This window comes from Hyaena hyaena, unplaced genomic scaffold, assembly GCF_003009895.1.
Source record: "Hyaena hyaena isolate Hyena2069 unplaced genomic scaffold, ASM300989v1 scaffold_1170, whole genome shotgun sequence".
Taxonomy (NCBI): Eukaryota; Metazoa; Chordata; class Mammalia; order Carnivora; family Hyaenidae; genus Hyaena; species Hyaena hyaena.
In genome coordinates this window covers 457,220-474,117 of record NW_024081801.1, presented here as the reverse complement: position 1 = coordinate 474,117, position 16,898 = coordinate 457,220, and the positions used below count along the sequence as shown (strand labels likewise).

General features: G+C 34.9%; 1 protein-coding gene across 1 annotated transcript in view; it reads left to right on the top strand.

The window, feature by feature from the left end:
* Nucleotides 1-16,898, top strand: part of LOC120224403 (protein eyes shut homolog) — a 149,342-nt gene that overhangs the window by 30,565 nt on the left and 101,879 nt on the right. Inside the window, exons 2-4 of the mRNA XM_039222641.1 lie at nucleotides 6,079-6,338; nucleotides 15,380-15,476; nucleotides 15,666-15,773. Coding sequence (XP_039078572.1) covers nucleotides 6,079-6,338; nucleotides 15,380-15,476; nucleotides 15,666-15,773 — 465 coding nt within the window. The remainder of the gene's footprint in view (nucleotides 1-6,078; nucleotides 6,339-15,379; nucleotides 15,477-15,665; nucleotides 15,774-16,898) is intronic.

Below are 16,898 nucleotides of genomic sequence, written 5' to 3'. Positions count from 1 at the left end.
CTGCAAATAACCATTTGTCTCCAGAGGCCTCACCTTGGCATCATCAGTCCTGTTGACATATGGCTAGATGCTTTCCTGAGGATTTGATCCTTGTAAGGACACCACACGAAATCTTGAGCCACCTGTTATTTGAAAAGATAAACAGTCAGCACATATGTTAAATATTCAAGCATTATTGGTTACTCACAGGGAACTCTTTTTTGTTTTATTATACTTAATTTTAATACTATTACACAACATCTTGGATAGTCTTGTAACGGATTTGAAACCTACAAGAAAGAAAAAAAGAAAGGGAAACTTGAAGGAAGAGGTCTGGGCTTCAAATCTCAAGTTGCTAACCAGGTGATTTTGGATAAGTCACTTTTATCTGCAAAATGAGAATTTAAAAAATACATTTTTCTACCTATTTCAAAGCTTTATTGGATATATCCCATTGAATTATATATTTGGCCATTTTAAAATAAGATGTGACTGACAAATAAGTGAAAAGTACCACTAGAAATTGAAGCAATTCTCATTGTTCAGATGCATATTTTATTCAAGCATAGAGTGCGAGATGCTTGTTTGTTTGATTTAGTTCTGTGACAGCACCTGGTGGCCACCATTGGTGGCTAGGCAATGCTGATGTCAGGCATTATGTAAGCTTTTTATTCATTATATCATTTAATCTTTACAATAATTCTCGAAGATTACCAATTTCATTAAACTCTCCTCAGTCCTCAATTTGTCAAGTAAAAGAATTCAGGTGACTCTGTATGATTCCAACTGAAGACCATATATCCATCAATATTTATAATATTTTCAACATATATCATGTACATGAGAATATGGAGATTCAGAGTCATAATGAGGAACCAGAGGTTCAATTAATGGAGATTAGTCATCGAAATGTTTATAATATAAGGTAGTATATGGGATATATTTTTAAAGAGTATGACAGATAAATTTTAGAGCAAGATGAAGTCATAGGCAGGATTAGAAAAATACTGATAGCTTTTTTGGAAAATTATCACTTTTCTTAAGAGTAAAATGTCAAAGATGAAGATGGTAGCACCTTAGACACTTTTGTTAAGGCAAAGGGTACCATGTAAATCATTGTACTGGGTCAATAGGCCTAAGACCAGACTCTCTAGGCAAACTAGGATGTATATTACCAAAGTAATGTCATTTCTTTTTAGAAAAGAAAGTAAACACATCAACAATTTTTACTCATTCTAAGGAAATAACATATACATAGATATATTTTTTAAAAATTTTAATATTTTCTTATTTTTTAGAGACAGAGACAGAGCATGAGCAGGGGAAGGCCAGAGAGAGAGGGAGATACAAATCTGAAGCAGGCTCCAGGCTCTGAACTGTAAGCACAGAGCCTGACACAGGACTCGAATTGATGGACCATGAGAATCATGACCTGAGCTGAAGTCGGATGCTTGACCGACTGAATCACCCAGGGGTCCCATCTTCATAGATATATTTTTATATTTCAAAGTTATGGATTGTTTCAATTGTAGTTTGCCCAGCAAACATATCTTATAAATAAATAAATACTCAATATGCATTGTAGCAGTAACTTTCTGTACACTACCAGCTTAAAAAAATAAATGTAGGTCTCCTGTTTGTTTTTGTTTGTTTTTTTAAAACTTGTTTTTAGTTTGGATTTAATTTTTTTAATTTATTTTTTTAATTTACATCTAAGTTATTTACCATATAGTGCAACAATGATTTCAGGTGTAGATTCCTTAATGCCCCTTACCTGTTTAGCCCATCTACCCTCTGACAACCCCTCCAGTAACTCTCTGTTTATTCTCCATATTTAAGAGTCTCTTATGTTTTGTCCTCCTCCCTATTTTTATATTATTTTTGCTTCCCTTCCCTTATGTTCATCTGTTTTCTATCTTAAAGTCCTCATATTAGTGGAGTCATATCATACTTGTCTTTCTCTGACTAATTTTACTTAGCGTAATGCACTCCAGTTTCATCCACATAATTGGAAATGGCAAGATTTCATTCTTTTTGATTGCCAAGTAATACTCCATATATATATATATATGCGCCACATCTTGATCCATTCATCCAATGATGGACATTTGGGCTGTTTCATACTTTGGCTAGTTTTGATAATGCTGCTATAAACATTAGGGTGCATGTGTCCCTTTGAAACAGCTTTATCCCTTGAATAAATACCTAGTAGTGCAACTGCTCAGTCATAGGGTAGTTCTATTTTTAATTTTTTGAGGAACCTCCATACTGTTTTCCAGAGTGGCTGCATTCCCACCAGCAGTGCAAAAGAGATCCTCTTTCTCTGCATCCTTGTCAACATCTGTTGTTGCCTGAAGTTGTTAATGTTGGCCATTCTGACAGGTGTGTGGTGGTATCTCATTGTGGTTTTGATTTGTATTTCCCTGATGATGAGTGATGTTGAACATTTCTTCATGTGTCAGTTGACCATCTGGATGTCTTCTTGGAGAAGTGTATGTTCATATCTTTTTCCCATTTCTTCACTGGATTATTTGTTTTTTATGTGTTAAATTTGATAAGTTCTTTATAGATTTTGGATACTATCCCATTATCTGATATGCCGTTTGCAAATATCTTCTCCCATTCTGTGCATTGCCATTTAGCTTTCCTGATTGTTTCCTTTGCTGTGCAGATTTTTATTTTGCTTTGGTTTCTCTTGCCTCTGGAGATGTGTTGAGTAAGAAGTTGCTGCAGCCAAGGTCAAAGAGGTTTATTCCCAGGGCGCCTGGGTGGCTCAGTTGGTTAAGCGTCCGACTTCGCTCAGGTCATGATCTCACGGTTTGTGGGTTGGAGTCCCACATCGGGCTCTGTGCTGACAGCTAGCTCGGAGCCTAGAGCCTGTTTCAGATTCTGTGTCTCCCTCTCTCTCTGACCCTCCCCTGCTCACGCTGTCTCTCTCTCTCAGAAATAAATAAAACATTTATTTTAAAAAAGAGGTTTTTCCCTGCTTTCTCCTCTAGGATTTGGATGGCTTCCTGTCTTACACCTAGGTCTTTCATCCATTTTGTGTTTATTTTTGTGTGTAATGTAAGAAGGTGGTCCAGGTTCATTTTTCAGCATGTTGCTGTCCAGTTTTCCCAGCATCGTTTGGTGAAGAGACTGTCTTTATTCCATTCTATTTCCTGCTTTGTCAAAGATTAGTTGGTCATACATTTGGGGGTTCATTTCTGTTATCTCTATTCTGTTCCATTGATCTGAGTATCTGTTCTTATGCCAGTATCATACTGTCTTCCTGATTACAGCTTTGTAATACAGCTTAAAATCCGGGATTATGATGCCTCCTGCTTTGGTTTTCTTTTTCAAGTTTGCCTTGGCTATTTGGGGTCTTTTCTGATTCCATACAGATTTTAGGATTGTTTGTTCAAGCTCTGTGAAGAATGCTGGTGTTATTTTAATAGGGATTGTATTGAATATGTAGATTGCTTTGAGGAGTATTGACATTTTAACAATATTTGTTCTTCCTATCCAAGAGCATGGGATATTTTTCCATTTTATTCTGTCTTCTTCAATTCTTTTGTAAGCCTTCTATAGTTTTCACTGTATAGATTGCTGTGGCGCTAGTGTGCATGTGTATGCGCAGGAGGGGTGAAAATGGTATCACCCAGCTACCCAGTCTCTATATCAGACTTATCTTCTCCCTGATTAGTAATTGCACACCCATCATTGTCTCCAGCTTCCATCTCCTTCCTGCTTTTATACTGTTCATGACCAAGGCATTAGGTTGCCAGGTTGCATCTCCCTCCTGGGTTTTATCTCAGATGTGGCTGTGTTTCTCAAACCGTCACTTCTGAGATACTGGGGCTTTGATGCACTCAGACCTTCTAGGGGAGGGTCTCACTGAGCATCAGCCAGGTGCTGGCTGCTCCCAGGAACGTCCGCAGGACTGTGCTGCTGCCAATGCCCAGAGACTGTGGCTGGGTATAGCCTGCCCAGAAAAAGTTCACACGATCTTGTAGCAGCAGCATTCAAATTATGGAACATCACAGCACATATCTGGCACCAGTCTTCACCCTTAATGTCCTTGTTCCAGCACCAGCAAATGTGGTTGTTCTCTGGGGTCTGCTGGGTTCTTTGCTTGTGGGGTGGTCGCACCACCTCTACCATATGTCCTCCCAGCAGGGAACCGCCACTCCTCATACAGCCCAAGGACTCTCCCGACCCCACCCTCTCCTCCTGGGGATTTGCCCTGCCCACCAAAGCACCACCAAGTATCAAGCTGCAGAGTTTCAGACTCTGTGCTCTCCCTGTTTATAGAGTCTTAATGGAATTTAACCCCTCTCCTTTCTCCTTTCTCCCTGTTTTGTTCAGTCCCTGTGGCTGTTTCCACTTTTCCACTTTGTCTCCAGCTGCTTTTGAAGGGGTGCTTTTTCCATACTCTTCCCCCACCATCTCTGTCCTCTCTCAGCAAGGAAACATAGCTCCTGGCCCTCCTTGGCTTCTCTCTCCCCCAGTTCACCTCTCTATACCACATACCTGCTGAGTTCAGGTTGTGCAGATTGTTGTGTTAATCCTCAAATCAGTTTTCTAGGTGTGCAGGGTGGTTTGGCATTTATCTGTCTGTATTTCATGGATGTGAGATGCAAAAAAAACAACAACAACAACTTCCATGCTATCCTGCCATCTTGTCCCCTCCCCCAGATTTAATCTTATTAAACTAGTAAACATATGTTTAATCAATTATGCCTTAAACTATCTTTCTCCGTTTTCATTTTAGTATTTATTTCAATGAGTATTATATCTACTTAGCATTCATTTCTATTAGTGCAAGCTAATCATTCAACTATTTCCTCTGACTATATTGGTATCTTCAGTATTTATTAACACAGAAGGTTCGTGATATTCCTGGGGCTTTGATACTGCAAATGAGGTAATTTATTCTTTCCTTTCTTCTTCTCCTCTCCCCCTTCCTTGTATTTTTGTCCTCTTCTTTCTTTTTGCTTTTCCCTATTCTATCTCTCTTCTTTTAGCAAGACGTTATTTATCATGAAGCAAGTTAAATATTTCAGGAATATAATTTTTGCAAGTTATTTTAAATATTTAATATATCAGCAAAAAATGTTTTCCTGAAAATAATTCTAGTATCCTCTATGTCTTGTCTGATGACTTGTCGCTTGACAAATAGTAGAGTTACTTTAGACTTAGAGCTGCACCTTGTCCACAGACTGGCATGAGTCCTCTCTGAACATGCCCACAGTTTTTGATTGACTTCCACTCAACCTACTGATGGACAATCCTCCCATTTATTCCATATTGGCAGATTTCAATATTACTTCATCACCTATTTCCCTTGTTTGAATAAAACCTTATATGGACAAACATTTTTTCTGCTCTATCTGTTAGAATCCTCCTGCTCTTAGGAACAGAATTAGCCTCTAGTCGGATGGAAGATGTTTGGCTAAATTGCTGTTTGAACTAAAAAATTTCCGAGAGAATGACAGACGCCAGATGGTTCAGGGTTAGGCTTAGCTAGAGTCTGTAAGGTACAGATAAGATCCAAATTCTTCACTTTTTAGTGATTTGCTTTCTTTTCAATTTTCCCACATTATTCAAATATTAGTAGGAAAGATGTTCTTAAAAGCATGCAAAATTGAAATGAAAAACAGATGCTTAGCATAAAGGAACACCTTGTTATAAATACTCTGGTGATTATAAGAGTCACATGTTGCTAAAGACATTGAATAAATATCATCCCAGGCTTATAAACAGTGAAAATTATTTTGAATAAAAGAAATAATTGAGGAAATTTTCTCAATTGGTAATTAAACTCAATAGTTGCTAAAATTGAATTGGTGGCACTGTTCTCTGATCTGTCTCAGTGGCCTACTATGTTAGAAATTTACTAAATGCTTCTTAAATCTTATTTTTGCCATTGCAGTTAGTTTTGCAGTAATATACATTGAATTATCTCAGGAAATTAGGCAAACAATGTTTCTAAAATATGCTTATTAATCTCGTTATAAATAAAAATACCGGAAATTAGTTCAATGTAGTAATTACATTGAAAATTCAAAGAATACATTTGAAACAGTACTGTTCATACTCCTTAAAATTTTATTTCAGCTGTGAGTGTACACCTGGATGGACTGGACAAAATTGTAGTGAAGAAATAAATGAATGTGACTCTGACCCATGCATGAATGGAGCTCTATGTCATGAGTCTTCCATTCCTGGGCACTTTGTATGTCTGTGCCCACCCTTTTATACCGGAAAGTTTTGCCATCAACACTATAACCCCTGTGATCCACTCAGTGACCCTTGCAGAAACAACTCAACGTGCTTGACTTTGGCAGATGGAAATCATTATTGTGTGTGTAGAGAAGGTAAGAGCCTATATTTGTTTTAATGTTATATTTCACTTTTTTTCTTTGGTTGGTTTATTTTGTTTTTGTGGTATTATGACTCCCTAAAAATGGCTGAGAGAAAACTTACATATATACATTGCATATGGGGGGGAGTATTTGACTCCAAATATAGGCATATAAACAGACTGGAGAAATAATCTAAAAAGTTAACCTAAAGAGTATGATGTTGGGGGACCAGGGGGAGAAGGAGAGGGAAAGACAAAGCTTCATAGCAAATGGCTCATTTTTTTTTTTTTTTTAGTGATCTTCTCTCATCATTCAGAGCTTCTTTTTCCTGAATAATCTTGTCCATATAGTGTTCCTTACAATAGCAGTTACTTAGAAATGAGCATAGATAGAGCGTAGGGAAATCAAATGCTTCACTGTAACTTTTCTCCTGGAATGACCTGTGAATACCACTTATTTCGTCCGTGGTTGCTAAGCCACTGTCATCTGACTCTTGTGGCTACTTTGTACCATAAAATAGAACCTATGAAAGGGATAGAGAACAGGCACATCAAAGGACATGATTGGAGCTCCAAATGCAACTATTCCTGAAGTGAGTTACTTCTGGCTTTCTGGGTCATATTAGCCAACAATAACTTATACTGTTATTAAAGGTGCTTGATTGAGATCTGTTCAGATGTAACTGAAAGAAGTCTGATTAGTGCACAGTTGATCTGTATAAATGTTTACTGCCCGTGTACTGCTGACTATTCAAGAGCCATTACCATCTTCAGCAGGAATGCTTCTATCATAAAACCAGCACATTTTCATTATAACTGGAATGTGGTTGTCATAAGCACAATATAAAAACCACATTGTGTATAAAAGCCTCCAACTGCTATTTATTTTCTAATATCGACTTATGGGTTCTTGTCTCTTTGCTTGTTACTAATTCTGCTAGAATAGATGTTTATTAAAAATAAGGACAGTGCTTATTTATTCTTCTGTTCTAAAAGATCAGCTGATACTGTACCAGTTAATTTGTGTCTTAGTCAAAACTGTTTCTCTTTGTTTTCATAAACTCTAGAAATTCCTGATGTATGAGATAATCTATTATAGGGATATAGAGGCAAGTCCTTGAATGCACATACATGACAGAAATGTCTGGACCTTAGGAGGGATTGGAACTACAAAGTGGAGAGCCATTAGTAATTGTTTTTTCAAAAATGACATGGGCTGTATAAAGCAAATAATAGGGGCATATAAGGCATGTGGATATATGTTTGCAGGAATGAGTTAGGAAAGTAAGATAGGAAAAAATATGAAGGGAACATTTAAACCCTGCAAATCCTAGTAATAATAAAGTAAATAATTTAAATGAAGAATTTTCCTTTTAATAAATATGAAGAGTGAAACTTTTTGAAATATTATTCAGTAGCAGGGAAGGGGCTAATTTATTTAGCAGGATTATTCCATGATGCTTTGCCTAGCCTACTAATATATTCTCAGAATATAAATAATGGATAATATTTGTTGAGAGACAGCAGCATATTTCCTCTGTTAAAATAAAACCTTCCCGATTTTTACCAAAGATAATTTTCTACAAGACAGACATGTTTTAGGGACATGTTTTTATCTATATAAATTTTTTTATATTCTATTTGTTATTCATAAATGCACTTAATGAATTTATATTATCTAGTGAGATTCCTTTCCTGTTGAAGGATGAAGGAAACATAAGTTCAGAGATACCATATACTTATCATCAACTATCTTACTAGTAATAATATTTTCCAGCCTCATGAACATCACAAAAAATATCTTGAGAACAATTTAGATTTCATCATTTTATATTAGTAAAATCTTTTTTGTTTATTTTTTTCTTGAAAATTCATCATTCTATTTAAGGTGAAAGAGAGATATGAGCACTCAAATCAATGTTTTTGACAGAGTAGTGGGCAGGCACAATGAATCATGTGTTTTCCCCTTTCTAACTGTGATTCAGCACAACGAGATATTTGAAGTGTACATCGTTTCTAAACTATTTTGCTTCACACACACACACACACACACACACACACACACTCACACATTTGAAGTTGAAAAATTTTTTGAAACCTAAGAAAATGTAGGAGTAAGTTTCTGTAAATGAGTCTAACTACTGTAAACAATATTTTCTCACTATTGCCTTTAGTACTTCAACCTTTTAAAGCAAAACCATTGCTTTAAAACACTGCTTCAGAATATACCAAAAGAGGATAACTATGGAATGTCTTAGACACTATGCCCTGAGTTACTTTAATACTTATTGTTTGAAATACGATCTATGTCAAAGCCATCATATTTTCTTAATGAAAATGTTCTGATCAAATTCCATTTTAATAGTACTGAAATTTAAGGGTCACCTGGGTACCTCAGTCTGTTAAGCATTTGACTCTTGATTTCAACTCAGGTCATGAAGCATGGTTCTTGAAAGATAGAGCCCCACATTGGGCCCCACACTGATAGAACAGGATTAGGATACTCAAAATTCTCTCTCCTTCTTTCTCTGTACCTCCCCTGCTCAAACACACACACACACTCTCTCTTTCTCTTAAAATAAATAAATTTAGAAAAAATAGAAGTGCTGAAATTTAAAACCACAAAGAATTCCAAGACTTAATCTCTTATACAGTTACAAGATTTAGAAGTTCCACTGGAATTCTTTGCAAGCTGTTAGTGTTTGCTAAGTGACTAGAGTATAGGGCATCACGAAGAAAGAGATTTAAGGCTTAAGGTAGGAGTTCAGCATATGCATTTTGAAATTCTGTCCATGGTTTTTAGTCAGTCTATAGGGTCTACCACAATTTATGAATATAAATAAAACCTGAAAGACAGAGTAGTAATGTAACTATGTATTAGACAACTAAATTATAAATTACATTAAAATTCATTTTGAAGAAACAGCAATTAGAATAACAGATACTATGATTTCTGCCAAATAGAATGCTTACCAAGTAAACTATTTTGGTTGGTGTGATTGAAAGTTATAGTCAAAACAATCTAATTCATTTGGGTACAATGTGAACTACTTAAAAATTATAGATGTAGTAAAACACCAGAACTATGGTGATCATGTTTCACAAGACAAAGTAAAGGCACTGCTTCTGTCTTCTGTCTTCTGTTTGGAACTGAGGTAAGTTACTTTTGTCCCTATGAACATTGCACATTTTCTAGTGGAAAACAGGTAGATAGAAAAGTATTTATCATTAATAATTCAATACAGGTTTGTTTTGTATATAATACCATTTGTTTAAACAATTTCTGTTGTAAAAAATTAGTGCTTTAATAAATATAAAAATAGCACAAAAAAGACAAATAATGATTTTGCAAGTTTCCTAGAAACAAATGGGGTTTACTCTAGGTACCTTATGTAGTGTTAGGTTTTGGTGATTTACAATGCACTCAATTTGCATCCTTCAATATTTATGTTATATTATACATTTTTTGTCTCTCTGAACTATGCTTTGTTCAGTCTTGCAAACAGATGTTGGTACTGTTCTAGAAATCTAAAAATTATTTTCTTTATTAACTGATTCAACAAACACATATTGACTTCCTACCATGTGTCAAGTCTTGAGACAGGTTCTAGGAAAATTAAACAAGGCAAAGACATGCCCTCAAGGAACTTAAAGTTCAAGGAAAGACACATAAATTAACCAACCAGTAAAGTACCACATTCTTACTTTGTAGATGCAGAGTTTCTCATGGAGTGTGACAGCTCTGAGTTATGTTCCACATGATTTCTAAGAAGATCCCCAGCAGCCTTGGAGCTTTCATTGCACATCGCAGTAGCCTACTCTTTAAGCCCCTCTCTTTTATTTCCCCATTCCCTTGCAGAAAATCCTGGGGTCACCTCTCAAATAAGCTATCTTAGTGCGTATTATAATCTCATATTCTTATTTTGGAAGAAATGAAGCTAAGAGAGATAGAAAACTCCATCTCTCTGGCAATATGATTGATCTACATCAGCATGGGACTGGAATATTGGCACTGAGAGCCTTTCCTTGAGATTGGACCTAAAGAAATAGCTTTTTCTTTTTGCCAGAGTTTTTCAGTTGGTGTAGCCAGCACCATGTTCTATTCACGCAGAGATCTGAATCCAGTAGGAGAGAAGTGTTTGTGAAAGAACAACTTGTCCTGATAGTTCCTATGGTTCTTTCTTAAATTCCGTAGACTATTGTGCATCCTTTCCAGCTAGGTTACCCAATAAATGCTATTTCTTCTAAGTTAGTATTTTTGTTTTTATCACATGTGATCAAAAGAGTGATGTCTAATATGTACAGTAAAGGGAAAGAGTTAATAAAGTTCAAGAGGTTGAATTAATGCAGTTCAACTTCAGACTGGTAGAAATGGAATGTAAGAATGGCATGAAGGTTACAGTACAGAGTTAGAGATGACTTTAGATAAAATGCATGTGGATAAAATGCATACAGTATGCAGAGGAGTCTCTGTTATTAGTATGTGTTTGTATATATAATGTGATCTAAGATCATTTCCGCTTAAAGTATATTTCATTGCTAATACTCTCTTATAAAACATCTTTATCATTCTACTTTGAATTATATCTTGGTTTATAGGTAAGAACATCACCCTATCCAATACTTTTAATTTAAAGGGCTTAGTTTCAAATGTATGCACTTCATCCATATGCCTCCAAGGTGAAAGGAAGAATAGTTTTTTTTAAATGACACTTTACAAAGGATTAAAATGTGGCAAAGAGCACTTGTAAAATGTCATAGTGGAAGGAAGAATCATATAATTTACACGTGGTATTCAATTATAATTGGGATTCTAAGTGTGATGGATTTGTAGTACCAGAGGAAGGAAGCAGTTGCACTTAAATGTGTCTGATACTCCAGTACATATACTATTATGATGGCAATACCACGTTAATTGAGGTGTATAATTCCAAGCACCAAATAAATGTCACTTGACAATATAGTGTGTTTAAATTAAAAATTACTCTTTCCGACAATTAAAAATATGTGCTTATGTGGTAGCATGTATCTATTAGGTTTAAATAGCTGTAGATACTTATATTGGGGAAATTCTTCAGAGAAAATATGTACTGTTGCTAATTAACTTTCTAACATGTCAATAATTTATTGTATTTTAAAATACTAGCTTTTAGGGGTGCCTGGACGGCTCAGTTGGTTGAGCATCTGACTTCGACTCAGGTCATGATCTCATGGTTCATGAGTTCAAGCCCTGCGTTGGGCTCTGTGCTCACAGCTCAGAGCCTGGAGCCTGCTTCAGATTCTGTGTCTCCTTTTCTCACTCTCTGCCCCTCCCCTGCTCATGCTATGTCTCTCTCTGTCTCTCAAAAATGACTATAAATATTAAATTTTTTAAATATTATTTTTATACTCATTTTTTTAAAGTTTTCTTAAAATGAATGTTAAAAACCAGTTTAGGCCTACTACAAATTAGTTCTGTCTTTCCTATTTCATAGTGTTAAATGCAACTATTTGGTAACAATTGGTTAATTTTTCGAGACAATGCTAATATGTGTATCATATTGTTTTAAAATAAAAAAATATTTTTAAAAAATTCTAACTTGCCAAGAGAGAAATATCTTTTCAGTTGTTGTTTTCATAAAGTTTTAAAATCTAGATAAATTAAAATTTGTAATTAGGAAAAAATAGGAGCACCTGTGTGGCTCTGGTGGTTGAGTGTGAGACTCTTGATTTTGAATCAGGTCATGATCCCAGGATTGTGGGTCAAGCACCACATAGGGCTCTGCTCTGAACATGGAACCTGTTTAAGATTCTCTCTCTCTTTCTCTTTCTGTCTCTGTCTCTCTCACTCTCTGTCTCCCTCTGCTGCCTCTCTCCACCAATGTATTCCCCTTCCTCTCAAAAAAAGGAAGAAAAAAGAAAATAACACCTTTCTAATGCTTTTGAAAATGATTAATTTTTAATACTTTTAGTTTTTATTTTAAATGTATGATTTTAATGCTAACTTATTGAATACAAAAAAGAAATACTATAGTTTTCTCTGTTTACTTTATTCCTAATTATTCCAACTGCTATTACTTCTAATGTGAGAGTTGTCAAGGAATTGCCCTGGATGACAAAATGTTTATTAGTAAAATTTCATGAAAAAATAACTATAGTTAATGTACTTTATTCTATGATATGCCCTCCAAAGAATCAAATAAAAATGATTTTTTTTAGAAATGAGAAAATGTTAAGTGATTTTTTAAAATATGCCTATAATTGACACTGACTTGGCTCCTAAACATGAACTGTAAGTTTAGTAACTTACGATATGCTTTAGGGGATGAGAAAATGTAAAAATATTTATTAATTAGTCACATGCATTCTCTATGATAATGTATATGCAAAACATTATAAGAAAACAATCAATTTGTGTGTAAAAAACTTTATCACAGTTAATAGAGTCAGCTGAATAGTTCTGGATAGGAATAAATAACTGGAGGGTAGCATTGAATGAATTCACTGTACTAAAGTTTGACAGACTTTTAGTTGTCACTGCATATATATAAAGCAAATACCCTTCACACTTATGAATATCTGCTTCTTCCACCAAGGACTATGAAAAGTATAGTTGGGACTAAGTATATATACACTTTTCTCCTTTAAATCCTCCAAACACAAGCTTTCTCAGCAAAGTTTTAGTTTATTTTAAATGCACTCCATGTCTACTTTATTTTTTTTCCCAATGTTTATGGGAAAAAAAATTGTATTTTAGCAATCTAATTTCCTCGGCCCATTGACATATGTTGCTGGTTGGTAACAAAGCTGCATCTCAGAAATGTCAAACTAAATGAATAAGGCAAAATCACAGAAAACAAGGTTATTCTGTGAGCTGCCTGAGTTTCCAGGTTCTGAATGTTCTTCTGATTTATCAGCCCAGCTGAACTCAGGGAGGCACACTGGCACTACTTCTCTAGCTAGCCAATGCTTCTGAGTTCCAGTGCCTCATAGAACATTTCTAAGAAACATCTCAGTGTCAAAATACTCTGCCTCCCATAGAAAGCTAATCATGCTCAAAGTAGGAATAGTGTAATGCATCCAATTTTCTAAATCTTTGTCTTGTAAAAAAAAATTTTTAACCTTATTATGTCATTTATAACTGTACTATAACAGGTGCAGTGTAAGTAGGATAGCAATATTGGATTGATGAATGGTGAAATGTGTTGGAATAACATTTCTTACCTAAAATTGGAATAACCATATTAACTTGGAAATAACTCTTTTTATCTGTATTTTTAATACTACAGTACAACACTTAGTACATGAATGAAATTGCAAGCATGCAACTTCAGAACTTAACTTGCAGGCTTTGATAATTGAGTAAGAAAAAAATAGAACAAACTAATAATGATGCTTGTCTTAAAGATACCTAATCTGCTAGATACATAGGCACTATAGATTTCTTCTGATAAGTGTTTCATGGTGCATCTTATTCTGTCTTTCTATTTCTAACGAATCATCAAAGTGAATTTTTTCTAGAATTCATGTAGTTGGTTCTGTTGTTTTATTTAACCTGGCTGTCACTGCCTTTTATTGAAATATTTTTTAAAACCATATCTGATATAATTATTAAAGTATAATGGCTTTAAATGAATCATCTTGCTATTTGTTTTCTACTTTCTATAGTACTATATCTCTACTTTGTTTCTTTTTACTCTTTCCTTCTTTTGGATTAAGTAATGTTTAGGTTTCCATATCTCCCACTAAAAAGGCAGCCAGATTTAATAAGAGGTAATACCAATTTGCCATACTCCAAATAGAAACAAGTTTGCCACTTGATTTGGTGATAGACACCACAGAGAATGGCAATGGCTCATAGTACGATGTGAAAGGATAAAGTACAACAATCCCACGTTCTCTCCTGGGACTCTAAATTAGGAAATGTAGAGGATTTTCCACTCAGCGATAGATGCTGAAGCTAAAAGATCATGATAATAGAAATAGAGACCAAGTAAGCTGTGCTGTATCATCTCCATGCTGATATTATAAATGATTTGAAACTTTCAATGTGAAGAAATATTTGAAGATAGAGTAGGAGAAACTTTATGAGATGATACTGTGGTAGGAAGATGGCCATTAATGGGTCCCTAGATCACTCTCTTTCAGATCTCAGCCTATATGCTAATAAAAAATACAGGTTTTATAGAACAACTTGAATGAACTTCTGTTCAGCAAACTAAAATATCTGAGTAGATACTGTAATTTGTAATGTCACTGCAATTATTTGGCACTTAGTTATAGCACTGTAAAAGTAACAGAAAGGAAAATTGTTTTGTTTCATACATTTTCTAACTACTATTAAAAATATTAGCAAGAAAAATGAGTGTAAGACTATATTTCATTTTACCTAGTTAATATAGAAACATGGAAATACTTGTTTAAATTGTCATCATAAATATTAAAATATTAAATGTATTTTAAGCAGTGACATGCTGATTTTTTGACACGTGTTGAAATAATTACAAGTGCCTCTCATAACTGTATTTTTTTATGTTCTTTGTTTTTTAAAAACATAACTGGCATGTGTTTAAATGGATGACTGATTGTGTAGCTATGAATCAAAATAATTTGTTTTCTTTGAATCACTTGGATATGGAAAGTAATTAAATAATTTGCCTCATCTGCTAACTGCCTTGAATAAATTTGATTGCTGAAGCTCAATTTTACTTTTAGATTGGCCATCACATTAATTCATTTGCTTTCCAGATTGTTTCAGTTCTTCTTGTTCAAACATTTAAGTACCTTAAAACAACAGCAACATTAGCAACAATCCCACATTCCCAAAGGATTGAGTAAAATATTCCTCCCCTGATTCTTTCATTTGAACTCATTAATTAGAAACTAGCATAGTTTTATTCATATATTATATGAAATAGAGTTATATGAGATCCATGGTTGAGGTGTTTTCTCTTTATTTATTTTTTCCCCTAAACTTCCATCAAGAGCATATTCTCCAGACCCTTTACCACTGACTGATCTTGACACTCTACAGTGAGGATTGCTCATCTATATCCATCTCATCTCTCTTTACAGGATTTGAGGGAGAACATTGTGAAATTAATGTGAATGAGTGTTTCCCCCTTCCCTGCCAGAATTATGGTGACTGCAAAGATGGGGTCAACAATTTCAGGTACAGAAAACCAAAAAATATCTAGATACAAGTTTATGCATCTAGCTGTATCTAAATATATCCATTTTTATAATTTCAGTTGACAAATTGAACGTTTCTTGTTATTAACAGTTTGCCATGCTGCAATTATTTGAAGCTTTGAATTTATATGTTTATATTAATGGAGTTATTAAATGTCTTGTTTAAAAGATGTGCTTGTGGACCTGGGTTTTCTGGAACTCTATGCGATCTTGAAATGAATGAGTGTTCTTCTAGACCTTGCAAGAATAATGGAACCTGTGTGGATCTGTCAAACAGGTTAGGGACTACATTTACTGAATCAATTATTTTATATATTTATATAGATATGATATTTAAATAACAAAGTGAACATACATGTACCCATCATTCAACTTAAACAGAATATTTCCATTATCCTTGTGCTTAAACCCAAGTACACCTCTACACTTCCATGCAATTGTATTGAATATTTTGATTTTTTATTATTGTTGACCAAGATTTTATTTTCTGTTTGTTTTTTAAGTTTTATTTAAATTTCAGGTAGTTAACATCAGGGTAATTAGTTTCAGTGTACAATATAGTGATTCAACACTTAACATACATCACCCGGTGCTTATCACAACAAGTTCTCTCCTTAATTCCCATCACCTACTTAACCCATCACCTGGCCTTAAATATATAGTATCAATTGGGGATGACTGGGTGGCCTGGTCAGTGAAGAGTCCTACTTTGGCCTAGGTCATGATCTCCTAGTTCATGGGTTTGAGCCCCACATTGGGCCTTGTATTGACAACAGGGAGCCTGGAGCCTGCTTTGGATTCTGCATCTTCTTCTCTTTCTGCTGCTACCCACCCATGCTGTGTCCCTTTCTTTCTCAAAAATGAGTAAACATTAAAAAATTATATAGCATTAACTATTGTGTTCCTGCCTCAATAAAACACTTAACTTGCATACTAATATCTCTGAACTAATATTGTGTATAATCTTCAGAAACAATTCATTTTGTTAAACATGACATTTCTGCATTATGCATGTATCTGTTGCTCAGTTGTTTTTTTTTACAAATAGTTTATTGTCAAATTAGTTTCCACATAACACCCAGTGCTCATCACCACGAGTACCCTCCTCCATGCCCATCCCCCCTCCCCCCTACATCCATCAGTTCTCAGTTTTTGTCAGCATTCAAGAGTCTCTCATGGTTTGCCTCTCTCCCTTTCCCCCACCATTTGCCCCTTCTTCTCCCCCTTGTTCCTCAGTTAAGTTCCTCCTCATCCTCATATACGTGCAAACATATGATATTTCTCCTTCTCTGCCTGACTTATTTCACTCAGCATAACACCCTCTAGGTCCATCCATGTTGCTACACATGGCCAGATTTCATTGTTTCTCATTGCCATGTAGTATTCCATGGTATAGATAAAC